The sequence below is a fragment of the Coffea arabica genome, chromosome 1e (genome assembly GCF_036785885.1).
Source record: "Coffea arabica cultivar ET-39 chromosome 1e, Coffea Arabica ET-39 HiFi, whole genome shotgun sequence".
NCBI classification, from domain to species: Eukaryota; Viridiplantae; Streptophyta; class Magnoliopsida; order Gentianales; family Rubiaceae; genus Coffea; species Coffea arabica.
The window spans coordinates 52,364,359-52,381,444 of record NC_092311.1 but is presented as its reverse complement, the minus strand read 5'-3'; the positions used below and the strand labels follow the sequence as shown (position 1 = coordinate 52,381,444).

General features: G+C 38.6%; 3 protein-coding genes across 7 annotated transcripts; all 3 read right to left on the bottom strand.

Annotated features, from left to right (window-relative positions):
• Positions 1-333: 333 nt before the first annotated feature.
• Positions 334-6,039, bottom strand: LOC140004233 (protein PHOSPHATE STARVATION RESPONSE 1-like). Of its 5 annotated transcripts, none has more exons than XM_072063310.1 (9): positions 5,865-6,039; positions 5,616-5,704; positions 3,941-4,667; positions 3,567-3,765; positions 3,400-3,476; positions 3,268-3,307; positions 2,569-2,626; positions 1,333-1,402; positions 334-987 (listed from the first exon to the last, which is right to left on the bottom strand). In XM_072063310.1, the coding sequence occupies exons 3-9, from the start codon at positions 4,583-4,585 to the stop codon at positions 667-669; spliced, it is 1,410 nt and encodes a 469-aa protein (XP_071919411.1). In that variant the 5' UTR covers positions 4,586-4,667; positions 5,616-5,704; positions 5,865-6,039; the 3' UTR covers positions 334-666. The 5 variants fall into 5 exon arrangements, with proteins under 5 accessions (XP_071919411.1, XP_071919409.1, XP_071919417.1 ...); XM_072063308.1 differs by having other exon boundaries at positions 5,621-5,704; XM_072063316.1 differs by having other exon boundaries at positions 3,947-4,667; positions 5,621-5,704.
• A 1,612-nt stretch (positions 6,040-7,651) lies between these two features.
• Positions 7,652-9,395, bottom strand: LOC140013663 (acid phosphatase 1-like). The gene is made up of 3 exons (XM_072063303.1): positions 8,726-9,395; positions 8,325-8,534; positions 7,652-8,198 (listed from the first exon to the last, which is right to left on the bottom strand). Exons 1-3 carry the CDS (start codon positions 9,121-9,123, stop codon positions 8,018-8,020), a joined length of 789 nt encoding a protein of 262 aa, XP_071919404.1. The 5' UTR covers positions 9,124-9,395; the 3' UTR covers positions 7,652-8,017.
• A 127-nt stretch (positions 9,396-9,522) lies between these two features.
• On the bottom strand, positions 9,523-16,394 carry LOC140020097 (uncharacterized). Its single transcript, XM_072071555.1, has 12 exons — positions 16,247-16,394; positions 15,977-16,152; positions 15,684-15,782; positions 15,116-15,606; positions 14,590-14,785; positions 13,897-14,064; positions 13,060-13,160; positions 12,786-12,854; positions 12,648-12,688; positions 12,191-12,238; positions 10,459-10,910; positions 9,523-10,364 (listed from the first exon to the last, which is right to left on the bottom strand). The coding sequence occupies exons 1-11, from the start codon at positions 16,392-16,394 to the stop codon at positions 10,879-10,881; spliced, it is 1,569 nt and encodes a 522-aa protein (XP_071927656.1). The 3' UTR covers positions 9,523-10,364; positions 10,459-10,878.
• Positions 16,395-17,086: the final 692 nt, after the last annotated feature.

Genomic DNA, 17,086 nt, shown 5'->3' with positions numbered 1-17,086 from the left:
CGAACTCGAGTATACTTCTTGCATGTCAAGTCGAGCCCGAATATGACGATACCCGAGCTCGATTCGACACGATTACATCCCAAATTATAGGTATCCGGTCCGACGTCAACAACAACGACAGGCACCATCTTTTTGGGCTGCAGAGTTAAACAAGATACACAGTTTTTCAATTATAAAATCGTTCCAGTGTTATATATACATTGGGAAACAGAATGCTCTGGCTCACAAAAATGTTCAAGCTGGGACATTGAGAAGCAAACTGCACCTTTAAGCTCTAGAAATTATAAGTTCCTATTAACAGAGTCCCGCATCATCGGATCATAGGTTGGATGGTTGCAGAAAGCTAAATCATATAAAATCAGGAATAAACATTCTACAAGCAAAACTGGTGGCCTCATCTACCTCTAGAAAGATTCCTCTTGGTTATACATGCTAGACTCAGACCACATAACCAGGTTTCTGTAAATAGGGTAGCCAGAAGTCACAAAGCTTATCAATTAAACTTTAGGAAAGGAAAAGCTGTTGCCCAATTTTATCCCAAGATATGAAAAGACCGGAGCTCCAAAGCTCTTCACGAGCTAACACTGTAAAACTCAAGGATCAACGGTCAATGTACCTATCATGATCTCCTCTTCCGACAAGGATTATATGATAAACCATGTGTGCCTATTCATCCAGTTTAGCGCGCTTAGGTGGTGGAGAGTTAGGCGTGTCTGTAGCAGTTGCTTCTAGATTTTCAGGCACTTCATTTTCAGGTGATTTTTGCTTCTCTCCAACCTCATCCATTTTGTGATCATTACCCTCTGAGACTCCTAGGTTGCTCTTGTCAGGCGATTTTAAAACTGGTTCTGTCAAATCTGTTAAAGGATTCTCCAAGTTGGAAGAGGAGCCCTTGAGCAAGTCAAGCCCTGACTTGCACTGCTTCTCAAACATCATCTGGAGATATCGCCCTTGTTCCTCTATACGCAGCTGTAAATTCCTCTGAATCTGCAGGAGAATTATAGCCAAGTGAGAGACACACCAGAACGTAAAGAATAATATCAACCAACCACCCATTGACTTTGATAATTCCTTTTCTATGATCTTGTAACTTGTTCGATTCCATCATGAGACCCCTCATTAATATTAACTGCTCAAAATGATTTGGCAGGACCCCATACCGCCATACTTGCTACATTCAGAAACCTCATAACTATTCCTGTTTCCAAGGTGACTGAATGATCAAGAAACCTATGGATATGATTATTCATGTCATCCATCGAAAAGTCAATAAAGAAATAGCAGGCTTCAAAGAAAATTATGTAGAAATCCCCTGGGAAAGTGCACACACACCTCAAGCTGTTCATGAAGTCGTTTTTGAACTTCCATCTGTAATCGTAGTGCTTCAGTGATCTCAATCCCCCTATCACCAAAATAGAGAAGCACAAGGATTAAACAAATTAGCCACAAAAACATGAATCGGTAAGAAAAACAAAGAATTAAAGGGAAACCGCTCCATACAGCAAATCAAATAGCCACAAATAGTGCGCTTATTTAAAGTCTTAACAGCTATAAAAGTAGCACATTTTTTTTTCTTCAATCTGATTGAAATCACATAAAAAGCAAAAGTACAGGTAAGGTTGCAGTTGTATATACCACACTCAATACCAATCTAGCAATGAAATTAATTATAAGCTGTACATGGATCCATAGAATTTAGACCTAGGACTCAAAGTACTCAGGTTTAACATCAACTCTGGCAAAAACAAGTGAATTATCTACCAATACTTATTGTTTCCTCTTTGGTGGGTCTACAGTGAGCAGCCATATCCCTTCCCATACAAATTGAAAAAATAACACTAGTAACATAAAACAAAACAATAAGGCAGCACTGCAAAATTCTTCACTCGAATAGCTTTCTCCAACCAGGATCTGCAAAAGCTCTCATCAGACATGCCATTAAGTGTTCCCTTTCTCTGATAAGAATCCAAGCACAACCAAGGTTCATTACGGTCTCAATCCCTCTCTCCCAAACCAATCTCAGCCTGGCTCCATTCACACCCACACCATGCTGTACCCCCTTAAGTCAAAATAATCTCTGCCTGGCTCCCTTCACTCCAAAGTATCCCCTTACCCCTCAAATCCAAATCTCTGCCTACCCCTTAACTGCTTTACCTTTCTTCCTTAACAGAACTACATGCAAGGACAGGACGGGAGGGAGGAAGTTCCAAAACTTTAAAGGCGGGGGGAGGGAAAAGAGATTCAACAAATTCGTTTCTTTCACTAGAAAGTTTATGCACATTAACTCAGAATTCTAAGAACCTAAATTCCCTTTCTGTTCTGCGGTACAAGCCGTCCTATTGAGAAATTTCCTTTAATTTTCACATTAAAGACAAATAATGAACACCATGACAATAATATACTAACATCGTAAGAAACCTAGCCAAGTTACATTGCGACCAATTATCAAGTTTAAGCTATGACCAACACTAAACAACAGAATCAAACGTCACATCCACATATTTAAAGAAATGAGACAAATTTGTAGGACATCTACTGGAAGCTCATTGTTCAAATAGATCAACTTACGACTTCAGATCCAAAGATGACAAATCATCAATTAAAGCATGTTTTTTCTCTGAAGAACCTGCAATGAAAACAGAATGAAGGCAAGGAAAAGGCTTGTCAGTAAGAAAAATATAAAGTCATCCATATGTAAGATAATAAAATTCTCATTCAACAGTCCATAGACAACACTAACAGCCAAAACAGGCATGGGAAAAAATTGATTAACAGCATTTGTACTTAGTTACCTCTCAGAGGAAATTCCAATTAAATGCAAAAAATTAACACTAACTTTGAAAGATAGTAAAACTGCATGACAAGGAAAATAAAAGAAAGCCATTTTTATTAGTTGTTTTGAAAGATCATTTAATTTCTAATTTCAATATATCATGTCTAAAATAAATTATTTTGTCTACTTCATGACGATGATTGATCACTAATGTAATGAACTATAGTGCTAGCATTCCACCCAAGTTAACAGCAACATTTATGAAAATTTAGAATAGATATCATGTAAACAACGTTATGCCATTCAAGCAGAATAACTTTAACTAAAATCAAAATTCATGATATGGCTTTGCCTCAGAAATTAACTCACACAAAATGCTATTTAAGCACTCATCACCATTGAAAAAAAACTATTGACTTCCAAAAATCAGACATTTAGCGATGCTAACACTAAGAAACAAAGAGGTCACTAAGTTTTCTGAAAATTTTCCCCACCTTCTGATGGCTCTGGTTTGTATCTAGCCGTCCGATATTTCTGCAGTTACCAAAAGCATCAAGTAATCATACTAGATTTAGAACAAGGGCCCTTGGTCAGAGACATCTATCTGGGCAGACCAACCAACATACCTGCAAGTGGCTTTTGACGTGATAGATGGTCAAACCTTCAACTTTCATCAACTTCAGCACACCCTTTGGGGTAGCTCCTATGACATTAAGCACAACATTCAACATGAATGTTTATCCAAAACATGTAAAAGCAATTTGATTTGAAGTCATGGTGGACAGAAAATTACTTTCACTCCCACCAAGCTTGTTGACTGCCTCAACAAAGGCTTCATGAAGTTCTGGCGTCCAACGCATGCGTTGCTTGGTTGGCGCACCACTTCCTGAGGGTGTTGGAGGGACAACAGGGCAAGTTTCTCCAGAAGATGCTGGAAGCTGCTGGGAAGCTTGTGGTTGCTGGATTGAGAAAGTTGTAGACTGTTGAGGTACCTGACATTGGACCAACAACAACAATAGGAAACGCACATCATAACACCCCTCTTTCATTCTTCTTCACAAACAATAACAGGAAACTAGAAGGCACTAAAAACATAAAATGAAGAAAACCTAACAGAAAAGAGGAGATAAAAATAAACTAGGACTGAGTATTAATTTCCGGAAGGACCTCAACCTTCAGGCCTGGATCAGTAACATTTGTTTCTGCAATCAACTCATTCCAACTAGAAGTCAAAGCATCATCGTCACTAATAAGCTGGTCAGCCCATTCCCAATTCCGTTTATTAAGATCCTCAGATGGAAGGATTTCACCTGTATTGCAGCTATCAAGTGGATTATTCTGATTTATTGGGTAATCAAGAAAATCAAGTGAATCTGTACACCAGGAGGTGTCATTGTTTTCCTTTGTATACTGGCTAGATGCTGTAGAATGAAGAACTCCTGAATGGGAAGCCTGTTGAAATAGCATTGATGTCCCACAACTAGTTGATTGAGAAATAAAAAGGGACTGTCTTGAATGTTTTTCTTGTTGCGAAACAGAAGAAAAATGAAGATCGGTAGACAATCCTGATGATGAAGAAAACATATGACCAACAACCCCACTGCTGGAAGATATTGGAGAAACAACAGTACTAGTACATGGCCTAAATTGTCTCTCCACAGGAACTTGCTGAGAGTCAGGTAAATTGGGATATTTCTCTTCCAAAGCAGAAGGAAGAACAGGGAAAGAAGTGGACAAAGCCCCAGATGCCCCACAATTATTCAGTTGTTGAGTACCCGATCTTTGTATGGATAAAGCAGGCCGCGCCTCCATTGCTGGTGTTCTACGAAACAGATAATGCTTTCAACTTAAGCAAATAATTTCGTTTCTCAAACACCACTGGCACTTCTCAGTCCTAAGCCACAAGAATTCAAAATTTGACAAGTCAAATAGTGAATGAGTAAATTAAACAAAAGAACCAGAGATTCAAGTAAAACTAATATATTCAAAAAGTCCTGTGGCATATGTCTTCAAGTTGAGATGACAAGTGGAGGGCCACTTATTTGCATGTATTCAGACCTAAAACAGCTTCGCAATGTCTCATGGGTGTCCAATGAACTTAACCTGAACTTTTTCCTTAATTGCTTCACCTATGAGACTAGAATCTAAAAACCCAGTAGACAGTCAAGGATAGCAATGACAATGGTAAGGGCACCAAAATAAAACAACAGACACCAGAGAAAATAAGGAACTAAGGATATTGGAGCCAGCACTTGCAGTGGAGAAATACACAAAAGATATATCTAGTAGCTAAAGAACATGAAGAAGGTCCCCAGGGAAACATGTGCTGACTGATAGTCAAAACAACTATTGTACCATAAGATGAATGCTTGTATGAGATTTGCTGCAGAAAAGCTGCAGTCCATGATTGAAAATTTCGCTCAACCATGAGTATAAGCCTGCCTGACTGCAACACGACTCATGGGACAGAAACAAATTCATATAGGTGGGTCGAAATAGAGAAATTCACCTTGTAAGCCCCATTTGTAAATTAAAAAAGTTCTTTACTAAATGCAAATTCTACAGATAACAGCCACCAAACACATTAATATCATGGAAAACCTACAATCAGTAATCACGGTTAAAAACCACCACCCAAAGCTCTCATCTTTACCAAAAAGATCCTAATTCGTCAGTTGAAGCTGTATAAGTTTCCCTCTCCATCGCCTAACTCACTCACGGCTGCCCCATTTTTTCAAGGAAAAAAAAAACAACAAGGGAAAACCCATCAACCTCTACAGAGATAAAAACTTTAACAACAAAAAAACCAGAAAACGAAAAGGAAAAACATGATATAGCTTACCCTACCAGATAGAAACGAGAATTGGGCATATTCCAAGTCATGCATAAGCATCAATTTCCATTTCCCAAACCACGCCACTCCCCAGCCACCTTCGACGACAGAATTTTTTTTTTTTTTTTTAAAAAAACCATACACAACAAGAAAGCAAAATCAAAATCAAACAAATTTTGCCAATTGAAGAAAAGGAAGAAAACATGAAAACCGGGGAGTGGGGAGGAGACGAAGAGAAAAGGTTGAAGATAGTCTGACCTAAAATTGGAGAAGAAAACTGAGGAGTTGAGAGTCTAACGGCTCCATAACGAAAACAACGCGATTGAAGACTTTCATAGGCACATCACTACCTTCGAGTTTGGACAGCTCAAACAAACACTAAACAGAAGAGTTTCTTTCTTGCAGGCTTAAAATTACACAAATAGGTTGCAGCCCCATACAAGTTCACCTGCGGGTTTATATTTTTGGGGTGGGGTTGGGGATTTTTTTTGTGGGGGGGGGGGGGGGGGGGGGGGGGGGGGGGTCCGTCACCGGCGCGATATCGAACGGTGAGGGCTGGCGATGTTGGAGTTGTGGTGGCTAGCAGTATTTCAGTCGCATTTGGCTTCTACGTACAACTTACACGCAGGATTTTTTTATTCCACGTACGACAATAATCGCACTTCCACGCCCTTAACCTTTGCGTGTGGAACAGGGCATGGGAATATGGGAAGGTTGTGAACTTGTTGTTGGTGGGTCCCACTTTGATAAGGGAATGTGATTGGATTGTTGGGAAAGTGTCTAATGGGATGCACGTGTGGCTCAGGTTTCTGATCGTTTAGTATTTTATAAAAGGAGAAAATCGTAATTTTATCCTCTCGAGGGAATGGTCTTTCCATTGGGCCAAAAGGCCAACTGGGGGTCTTTGGGGAAGCCATTCGGTACCGTGGTGGATTCTTCCGAATCTCCATCATCATCATCTCGATTTTTTATTTTTAATTACTAAGGTAAAAGTTACAATTTGATATCAAGTTAAAATTATACTAATTAAAGTTCAAATTCAAATAATACATTAATTGTCATATATCCAATCTTACTAGTGCGAAACAACAAAAGATTCAAATATTATAGGATATAAATTATCTTTCTTATAACTATCAATGTATATGCTGACGCATCTGGATGCATGTCACATCATTTTAACTTAAATTTAAATATTAAATTTCACATATATATATGACATGTATCTAAACTCATTACGTATATATACACACACGCGCCATAGTGCATAATGGATTTACCCGTATTAAATTAATGGAAAAAAGCAACTAGTTCCTCAATCTACTACAGCAAAAGCTTGAGCCTACAAAGAGTTTCAACCTTCCCAGTAATTGCGTTGGATTACATATAAGTTAACTCATCAGAAAAATCACTAAGTCGACATTTGATTACACTAGAAACTTTATTAAAAATAAATTTGAAAGTTATTCTAAATATAAGCATACCAAATAAGAAAATTTCATTAAAATATTTAAGGATAATAAATTTATCATTTTAAATGATAAGGGAGGTATGTGTAATTTTTAATTCCTCGAGAGAGAGCTAACCGAAATTATTAAAAACCTCAAGGGAGGTTTTTGAAATTATCCCTTGCATTAACGGAAAAGTTTCTGAATCTGATACAGCAAAAAGCTTGAGCCTACAAAGGGTTTCAACTTTCCTAGTAATTGTGTGAATAGCCGTGTTGGAATGGAATTAGATCTTACTTCAATTTTGTCAGCTTTGAGCACTTTCCTCCTAAGAATTTTTTTTTTCAATCCCATTTTAATTACATTAAAAGTTAGTTAACGAGCATTCGTGTCTTCTTTCTTTTTGCACGAGCAATGGCTGTAGTTGTCTGACCTTTGTAGTGCTCCGCTTTTCCTTCTCCTCTTGTCTGCGTCTTAGGCAGAAGAAAGAAAGTGATCCTTGAGATTTGATGGGTACACAGTTGATGTACAGGTGTGCCCCTTTCATAATGGGCTGTTAGCGTATTCAACTGTAAGGCTGTAAAAAAAAAGTATGCATTTTGGTTTCTCAATATTCATTCAAGGGAAGAAGGACCAGGATATAAGTACGGTTGCAGAAGGCCACAAATGTGTAATCCCCAAGTCTGAAACCAAGAAGGAAGAAGCCGGTCCTCTTGTAATTTGCTCAAAAAAAAAAAAAGGACAGAAGGCTGGGCTAAAATTTTACTACTACAAGGAAGCAGAAATGATGCTTATTTGACACCAGTTCCGGCCCCAGTGCTGATCAATTGTTTGATCGGAATTTTGGTTCAGAAGCAAAATATGGGCCGCGGGGATTGCTCTGGCAATCAAGAGCTCCCGATCTTGTTGTCTCTCACTATCACATTCATTTGGAGAATTCCATAAAGCACGATGTTGATTGATTCAAGAAACGTAGTACAGGGAATTGGGAAGCTTGAAGGTTCTTTCAGCAGCTGGACCGCCATCAAAGCTGCTCCATTGATCACCCACAATTCCCCATATGCGGTAGCCCTCCTCCTCCACCAATCTTCTCCTTGCCTCGGCCTTGTAGTTTCTTACTCCTTTATATTCATCGTCCAGACCCCTGCATCAATAATGCCAGGCCATGAGGAGGAGTTTGAATCAATAAAATTTGACTCTATTTAACATTAAAAAAAAAAAATCACTGTCTCAAGTCTCAACTCAACTGGATGGTAATAGTAATACGCACCTTAATGTCAGACCACTCCATCCATGATATCCTTCCTTGATGAGGTTGTCTACGGTGGCATCTCTTACGCATTCCCTCCTACTAGAGATCAAGAAAATCTTGATGCCCTCCCCCCGGATCTCATGGAAGAGTTTGAGCGTATGCTCCAGAGCTGGTGCCTTCGTTTTCCTCATCCATGCTTCTAGAGATGTGACATTCAACTTCTCTCCCCTTGTTTGATCATTTCAAGCAATTACATCAAGGTTTTTTTTAAAAAAAATTTACTTGTTTAATGCTACTAAACACAAACTAAGCTGGTTTTGTCCCGCCATATGCGATGTGATATAGTGAGCTGTTGTCAATTCAAAAGGGGGTGGAAAAAAGAGAGGAAGAAATCAGTGAAGATGGATGGACTTGCTTACCCAAAGCTATGAATCTTGAAGTATGGGACGGTGGATAACAAGGTGTCGTCAACATCAAAGATCCAGGCATCTTTGCCATCGCCCTTCAAAGTGCAGCAGCTGGTGAGATGCAGATGGCATTGCTCAATTGCTCTCTGGGAGTCTGTTTTGTATTGAGTTGACGTCATATACTTGCCTATATAGCTGATGCATTCTTGTGGGACAACCTCAAATCCCCTAATGTTGTTTAGCTCCACATTCATCCTCCAACTCTCACAGTAGTTCTTCAAGCTAGTGCCGCCCAGAAGCGGAGCCCTCCTTTCTGGGTTCAAAATATTCCAACGATCGGCAATTTCTAAGCCATTGCAGAGGCTTACCAAAGCTAGCAAAAGCAGCACATTTCTTATTGCCATTTGCATCGCCGGAATGAAAGAGAGATCCTGACGGATGTGAAAATCGAGAAGGCTTGAAATTATGATGCTCGGACCGGACTGCTGGCAGCAATTTGCGGGGAAAAGGGAGATATTCAATCATACGGGCCTGGCTGGGTAACATGGGAGTGGGGTATGTATGTTGTCCCAAATTAGCTTTAAAATTGTATCAGGCGGAAAGGAGAATCAGCAGCAAGTTTACTGCTACAAATGGAACGATAAAATAATCGATCACTTCACTACTCATTGCTATTTATTTTGGCGTCTGAGGTCCCCTGCTTAATTATGAGTTCGTGTAATTCAAGTATCAATAATGAATTATGAGAGATTTTTTTATCAATCTATGACATTTAAGTATCGTTCTTTAGGTAATTCGAGTAATCAAAATGAATTTAAATGAAAATTTTCCCATAGGCAACACAACAACTTAGGTAACTGAGACCAAATAGTCAAAAAGCGCACAGAGATTAGCCGTCTGCTTTGGATGCAAAAAAGAATGCGACAAAATGTAGTGGAGGGTCATCCATTCCTCACGCTTTTCTTCCTGGTCCCTGTTACTAAACCAAAGGACCAAAAATGTCACTTCAATCGCCAAACAAACAGAGTCTACAGGGATACGTCTTTTGCAAACAGCTGTTGTAATTCTCAGGATACATAATAGTGTAATACGTAAGAGTTATTGCATATCTCTAAAGCTCTTCTCTTACAAGCATCGTTAATTCTCAGGACAAAAAGCTCCTGCATCACACATGCCAATGGAGATCGCAGGGAAGTTACCCAAATAACGACGTATTATTCAAGACAGAAGAAAGGCCCCTCGGAAGCTGGCTGCTTTTTATGAAACTTAAGAACATAGGTGGGTGATTGTTATGATGATGCAGAGTGTAAAATCTGAAGTCATCTGGGAGCTAGAGGTGATCTATGATCACTGGAGCAACCATCATCGAAGTTTTGGGAGTAGCTGCAAGCATCATAATTGTACCTTATGCTGCTTTTCTGCCACCTCAGGCTCAGAACAGGCTTCCATTGTGACTTTAACCTCCACACTAACTGCTTTGCAACATACGATCCTCCACCACAGCACTTGACTGGAAATTTTCTTTGAACGCTTAGAAGGATTACAGCAGAACCACTTCCAACTATTCTTGTTCCCCACTTGGATATATGGATCTTGATCAAACTCAGCATATTTGACAGTTTCATGCTTGCAAGTCTTGAAATGCCCTCGACTGAATAACCTCAAAAGTGGGGGAGAGTTATAACTCTGCTTTGATAGGAATAGAAATTCACCAGCAAAATGAGCTTTAACAAGGAACATGATACCTGTGCTTTAATAGTCTCCATATTCCATGAGTAGGCATCAATATCACATACTATTTGCTGTCACTTTCGCATTTGCGGGAGGCGGTAAACATTGCTATCAAACACAGACCAGTCAACCCAACTTGAATTCATGTAGGTCCTGCTCGTCCCCACCTCGAGAAAGGACTGGAGAATCCATTACTTATCTAGCATCAATTTGGAGCGTAACAACACTAACGGGACCAAATAGAATTCGCACCGAATTGCTGTATCTAGTGATCCTGACATTTCATTGTCATTAACACCATGATGTGGCTGGGGCTTCTCGTGAAAGACAGAGATGGATGAGGTCCACTCTTACACAATCAAAAAAATAAATAAAGAGGAAAAGCAGTGCTAACCATCCATCCTCAGGGCTTAAATTGGTCCGCTTGATCAGATTCATATGTTGAGTACCATGCTATAAGGTTTTTCTGCAAGTAAATGAAGATGAGATATCAAACGGAGCAGGACATTTTCAAGATACACATAAAGAACCAGAAAGGGTGGGGAATTGGGAATACATCAAATCCATTGCTTATCCTTCAGCTATGGTAGTGCATTAACTCACTATGAACACACAACGAGAAAGCACCATCAATTGAAAAAAAAAAAAAAAAATCTTTTTTACTGTGAATTCCTGTTCAACCTTTTCTTTTGCATGCTAGAGGCAATTTTAATTAGGTCATCTTGATTTTCTTCTACCATCCTTCTTCCTGTTTTCTTGTGGGTAAAAAATCACAGTATGCTCGGGATATTTTGTCAAAAAGTAAAGGTAAAACCACGAAATGGTTAATTCTTTAAAGGATTTCCCCTTAAGAAAGAGAATATTGCTCCACTAAATCTCTTTATCAGCATAGAAGGAAGCAAAACTCAACATTATGCATTAGTCGACCAATTGACTACAGCCAGAGCCCGGAGTCGTCAGTGCAAAGACAAGTATCAGGATGCATAACCTCTACTCAAGTTGCCATCCCTTCAGGTTCCCCAATTGAATCAGTTGCAAAGCATAAATTTCAAAAAATGACCATCAAAAGATCCAACTCTTTTATTTAAATCAAAGATCCAGGAAAGCTGAATATAAAGAGCATTTGTCAATTGTGACAAAGACTGAACATAGATGTGTATATTTGTCAAGAGTCAGAGTTTAAAGGTCACTATTTCCATAACTAACTCTTTGCAGTACTATTAATATCTCTTTCTAATATTCCACATTTCCTAATACTAAAACTGGTCATCAATCTTTTCTTCTTAAAAGCTTTTTCTGAAAGGACCACCAGCCGTCCCACTCGCCTCCTCAGAGACAGAAAATCTCCAAGTTGTGCTTATCTAGCGCATCGAGCTTATTCCTCGACAAACACCTTTAATATATAATGTGCGCACTTCATTTGAGCCCGGAGTGAGCTTTAGGGTACTATAACTGCCACTTAACTTTAAAGAAGATAATCTTGCTCAAACAGAAAGCCACGTCCAAATATCCACAGTAGTACTCACTCAATAAAAACTAGATTAATACATGAAAACCAGACAAAAGAACTGAACAAGTAAATGTTTAAGCAATAAAGACATGGCATAAAAGAACCATGAATACATACATATTCAGAAGCCAAGAGTAGTCATAAAAACGGAAGAAGTGTTCAAACACTGCATAATATAACTGAAAAAACCATTATCTAGCAGACTAGCACTGATGCTACATGATGTTACCAGGTACCAGAGGCATGGAAAATATAGAGGCACCAAATTCTCTCAGCTATTTCACCTGCAAGTAACAACAATGCATATCAACTGCAATTCAAAAGCCATTAAAAAATTAATATCTTGCACTCAGCTCTATTAAACCGGTTGCACGCAAAGGCACAACATACATTATACTCTGTAGAAATATATAAATAAAGTAATTCTAATGATTTGCAGTTTTCATAATAAATTAAAAACAACCCTATTATTTGAGTCTGTAAAACACCATTTTTTGCTAAAAAAAAAAATATTTGTTGTTTTCTTATGGTAAAGGCTTCCAGCAATGAGCAATCTGGCAAAATGACATTCTGCACCATTTGGCAGTGCAATTCAATTCCCATAGTCAGCATCTCACGACATACAATCAACAGCAGCTCACAGAGAAAAACTATTTTATTAATAAATAAAAGAAAGATAAGAAAAAAACATACATTCCCCGTGGTTTTTGCCATCCATCATACAACTACAACATCTGCATGCAAGTAAAACTGGTTATCATTAATAGAAATAAAATTGTTTAACATACAGAAGATTGGCCAGTAGGCAGAAATTTAAGAAAGATGCAAGACCTAATTGCTGAGGAATCCCCTCTCATCTGATGCTCTAGCTCAATTAGATATAATCTGAACAACATTGACCTGCAAACAAGTTGTCCCATATGCCTTCAGTAAAGGGAAACTAGATGCACCAATGGCCTTGATGAGCAAATTCTTAATAAATTGATGATAAATAATACTCTATACTTCCCAGAAAATGCAATAAATCATGGCACCTCATCACAACTAACTTGAGTATAAAGAATATCCACTGAATGTCCTATATTATCCACAAGGAATAACATACCTGGAAGGAATGGCCATTGCTAGAAGGACAGGAGACATTTTCCAGAAATGATGAAACTGATTGCCTAAAAGACCTTCTAAATATTCGAGAGCACCTTTTTCCTAATATAAATGCATAAAGTGACGAGTCATAGTTAGTGAAGGATTATTATACTTAACTAATAAGGGAGCACGCATGACTGGAAATGTATATACATTCTTGATAGCAAAGCCTCTTAGAAGTGAGATAACTGACTCTAACTACGACTGTACTTGAGATTTGGAAACTCAACACAAAACATAATTAGACAAGCTATTTGCCAGTTTAAACAAAACAAAGCCCTGTGGCTACATTTTTTTTTAAAGTGGACTTACAGTACTGTCACAGTGCAAAGCTTAATTTTGCCAGTATTAAATGCCAAAGAAAGATACCATCATCAACCCATCAAGTAGATTATAAGCATGAACAGTTACAACATATTTGTTAATTCCAATTGTTTCATTAACTGGAGGTTAATATTTCATGTCTGATGGGAAACTCACGTTATATTGATATGAATTGATCAAGGTCACTTTATCTTGCTGACAAACATTATTTGATTATCAAAATCATCTCAGAGCTCTTTCTCAGGTCCATTGTGTAAAGAAAAAAGAAAACTAGAAGGGCTGAAAAGCCAAGTATGTGAAAGTACAATTGCCAGCTAGGCTACGGCACAATAGGTAAGTAAACCTTCAAAGTTAGGTGAAATCAATTTATTAGACTCAAAAACTGTCATATAAGAAATAAGAACAGTCTCTTTCATCAATAGAGCACAAAAACATACATTTAACAGATATGATCTGCAATGGTAAGAGATACCTCTGTTAACATGTTCTCTTCACAACAAAGGTTCTGCAATCTTCCAGAAAGAAAGTTCTGCACTTCTTGGAATAGTTTGAAGACGGTGAGACATTCATAGGAACTTGACATGAACTTTTCAACTAATGAACTCCATTTGTGGGCAATGCTTCCTAACAACAAAAGCTCCTTGCATGGTAAAAGAAGGAAACAATCTCTTATAAACTGCTAAGTGACCAAAAAAAAAAAGAGCCTAACTAGAACATAACATACATAGAATGCTAAAAGAAGGTTCATCAAAATGCCTGAGCACTCACCAAATGTTTAAGCAATTACCAAACAAGCCATGTAGCAAAACAAAACCATCTGTGCATAAACGTCTGCATAACCTTGCAAAATACTCTTGTTGTATTAAGAAGGCATTACATTACAGGTTACTAAACAAGGTCTTTAGGGGCTAACCAAAGTTCTTACAGTCTTCATGACCAACATATTCAAAGTTTTTGCTAGACAATAATTCATCAATTAATTTGACCTGTATGAATAGATAATCTATTAACAGATTGAATGCATGATTCAATGTCATCATCACATTTACAAGGCCCAAAGTCCAACTTGTGCAGGCATAGGACAGGAATAAAGAAAAAAAAAATCAACTTTTAGAAATTTGAAGTATGACTTAATGATGCCCCAGCAAAAATAGACCCGACTTACTATCTTTTCATAGAATTCATCAGTGTCAGCAAGTACAGCCATTCGTTCAATCACCTGAATCCATTGTTGCTTTGGTGCTGAAAACAGCAAAGCGGCACCAGAAACCAGCCTAATTGTCCTCTTGTTGAGCAAATATGAGAGGCTTCTCAACTTCCATTGACTCCAAACAGCAGGTTCAACAGGTCTTTCCTCGGTTCTTGGGGCAATATTCAAACAAAATCAAACTCACAGCATATTTTTGTTTAACAGAAAGTCCAGATAATCTGTTTTTAAAAAAATCAATGTGTAATCACGGCATTTCCCTATTGAAAACATAGAACTTAAGTTTAACAAATGAAGAAAAAAATGCACCTAGAAAGAACGATGAAGATAAGAACAACTATATCAATCATATAGAAAGGGCAGGGAGGTTTTAAAGACAAGAACCAGGAGACAAGCACAAAAATCCAGAACCAAGTTGGATGAACAGGAATATGGTGCATAAATATCATCCCCGGTAGGGTCAATTCAAAGTACAACGACTCACATAAAAGTAGTCAACCGTTGTGGCGGTTGTTGTTTGTGCCATTCCTTCCATAACGTAGTTCCATGCTCATGAATCATATTGCTCTTTGTTATCATATTGGAGAGAGCATCTAAGCCTGTTTCTGCTGCTGATATGCAGGACACTTCCAGTTGCCTCCTACCAAGTTCTTGGACTGCAGACTTGGTAAAACTACCTTCTAAGCTAGTCATACACAGACTCGACTGAGTGTCTGAAGAAGCAAAGCTACGGTTCCCACTAAAAGCATTGCTCCCGGTTAAAATAAAATCTTTCAATGCATTAGTCATCAATCTTTCAAGATACAGATGTAATTCATCAGTGCCTATGCTTTGAAATTGGTGGCTGTCTATCCCAATTACAGCTGCTACTGAAGCTCTAAGATGCGCGTCCGTCAATGGCACGGAACGGACAAGATGTTTCACCATTAAATCTCTAGCATGACTGAGAGTTGTGCATGATAATTGCCTGAGACCCTGAAGTACATAAGAATTTAAATGGATGAATTTCAAATCGTGCTGAAAGGAAACAAACCAAAAAAAAAAGGAACAACCTCCGGGAAACAAGGATAAGATGTCAGTTGGGACAAAGCTGCATCGAGCTCTGCGACGGAGTCTTGGTTATCATCAGAGCTTCTCAAGCAACTCAACACCTTTTAAAAATTATATTAAAAAAAAAAGGATTGAGAGAGCGAAACAAGGGGAAAGGAAGAACAAAATGGCAAGCCGAGACCCTATGCATGGGGGAAAAATTTTAATATGCGGAAGACAATGTATTTTTGATGGAAATTTAAGTGTCACAGAAAGAGAAGGATGGTGGGAGGAGACAGGAGAGAGAGCTGATTACAATCTCAAGAAAGGTAGCCCACTGGAAAGCTTTCTCGATGTTATGCGAATCCCAGTGGGAGAGACGACCGGAGGATTGATACCCGGATGCAAGAACCAACATGTCCACGAACCCTTTTATCACTCTCATCAGATCCTCCAGGGAAATGTCTGGGTACGACCAACCCATCCAATCTGCTGCACCCCCAAAAGCAAATGAGATGAGGAGGTATCGAATATTGATATTAGTATAGCTATAAGCACCGAATGGGGGGTGGATGCAAAGCTTTACCTGATTTATGTCTGTAGGGTAGACTGAACTGAAGAGAGGAGTGTTTGTAATTGGGGGGAGGAGAAGGTGGAAATTTTTTTCCCGCCCTAAACGACGCAACAGCTTCTGACGGACCATCTTGGGCCCTGACCTTTTCTAGCTGCTTCATCCATGTATATGTAACCCAATGTGCAAATACGGACCATATGAAAGTCTCCGTTTTACTCCCAGCCCCAGGACGGACAGGCCTCAATCAAGCCGGCTAAGGCTTTGTTTGGATTGCCCGTTTCCGTCGAAAAATTACGTCGTTTTCCATGATCACATTTCCCTATTACCTTTTTCCCTCGCATACATCAAATCGCTACAATAATTTTTTCATGAAAAATCAAGGAAAATGCAATCCAAACACAACTTAAGTTTCCTTACACAAGTATCAATTGCTGCATTAAACAATTGTCCGCGGCTTTTAGAACCCACTCTTTGTCACTCTACTTCCCCTTTCTAGCCGCCAAAAAAAAAAGAAAAAAGCTCATCGAGTCGAGTTAATTTTCTGAAAAAAAAAAAAACTTCGAAAATTAGCCTCGTCTCGTCATGACCTGCTCAACGGAGATGATGAGGATAGTTATGTAAAATAAGTTTCATGCTGGACTTATTTTTGCTTTGCTTGATCCTAGGTCAATGATGTGTTGATGAACAACCATTTCTAATTCTTAATACTTACCACAGTGATAAAAGTACAACACGTGATGAATTTATCAATTTGATTAAGATGCACGTTAGCCAATGCAATCGAAACTAACCGCAGGAATAATCTGCTAAAACAAACTTGCTCATTTTGCCAGGTAGTTACCGTATCGGAGT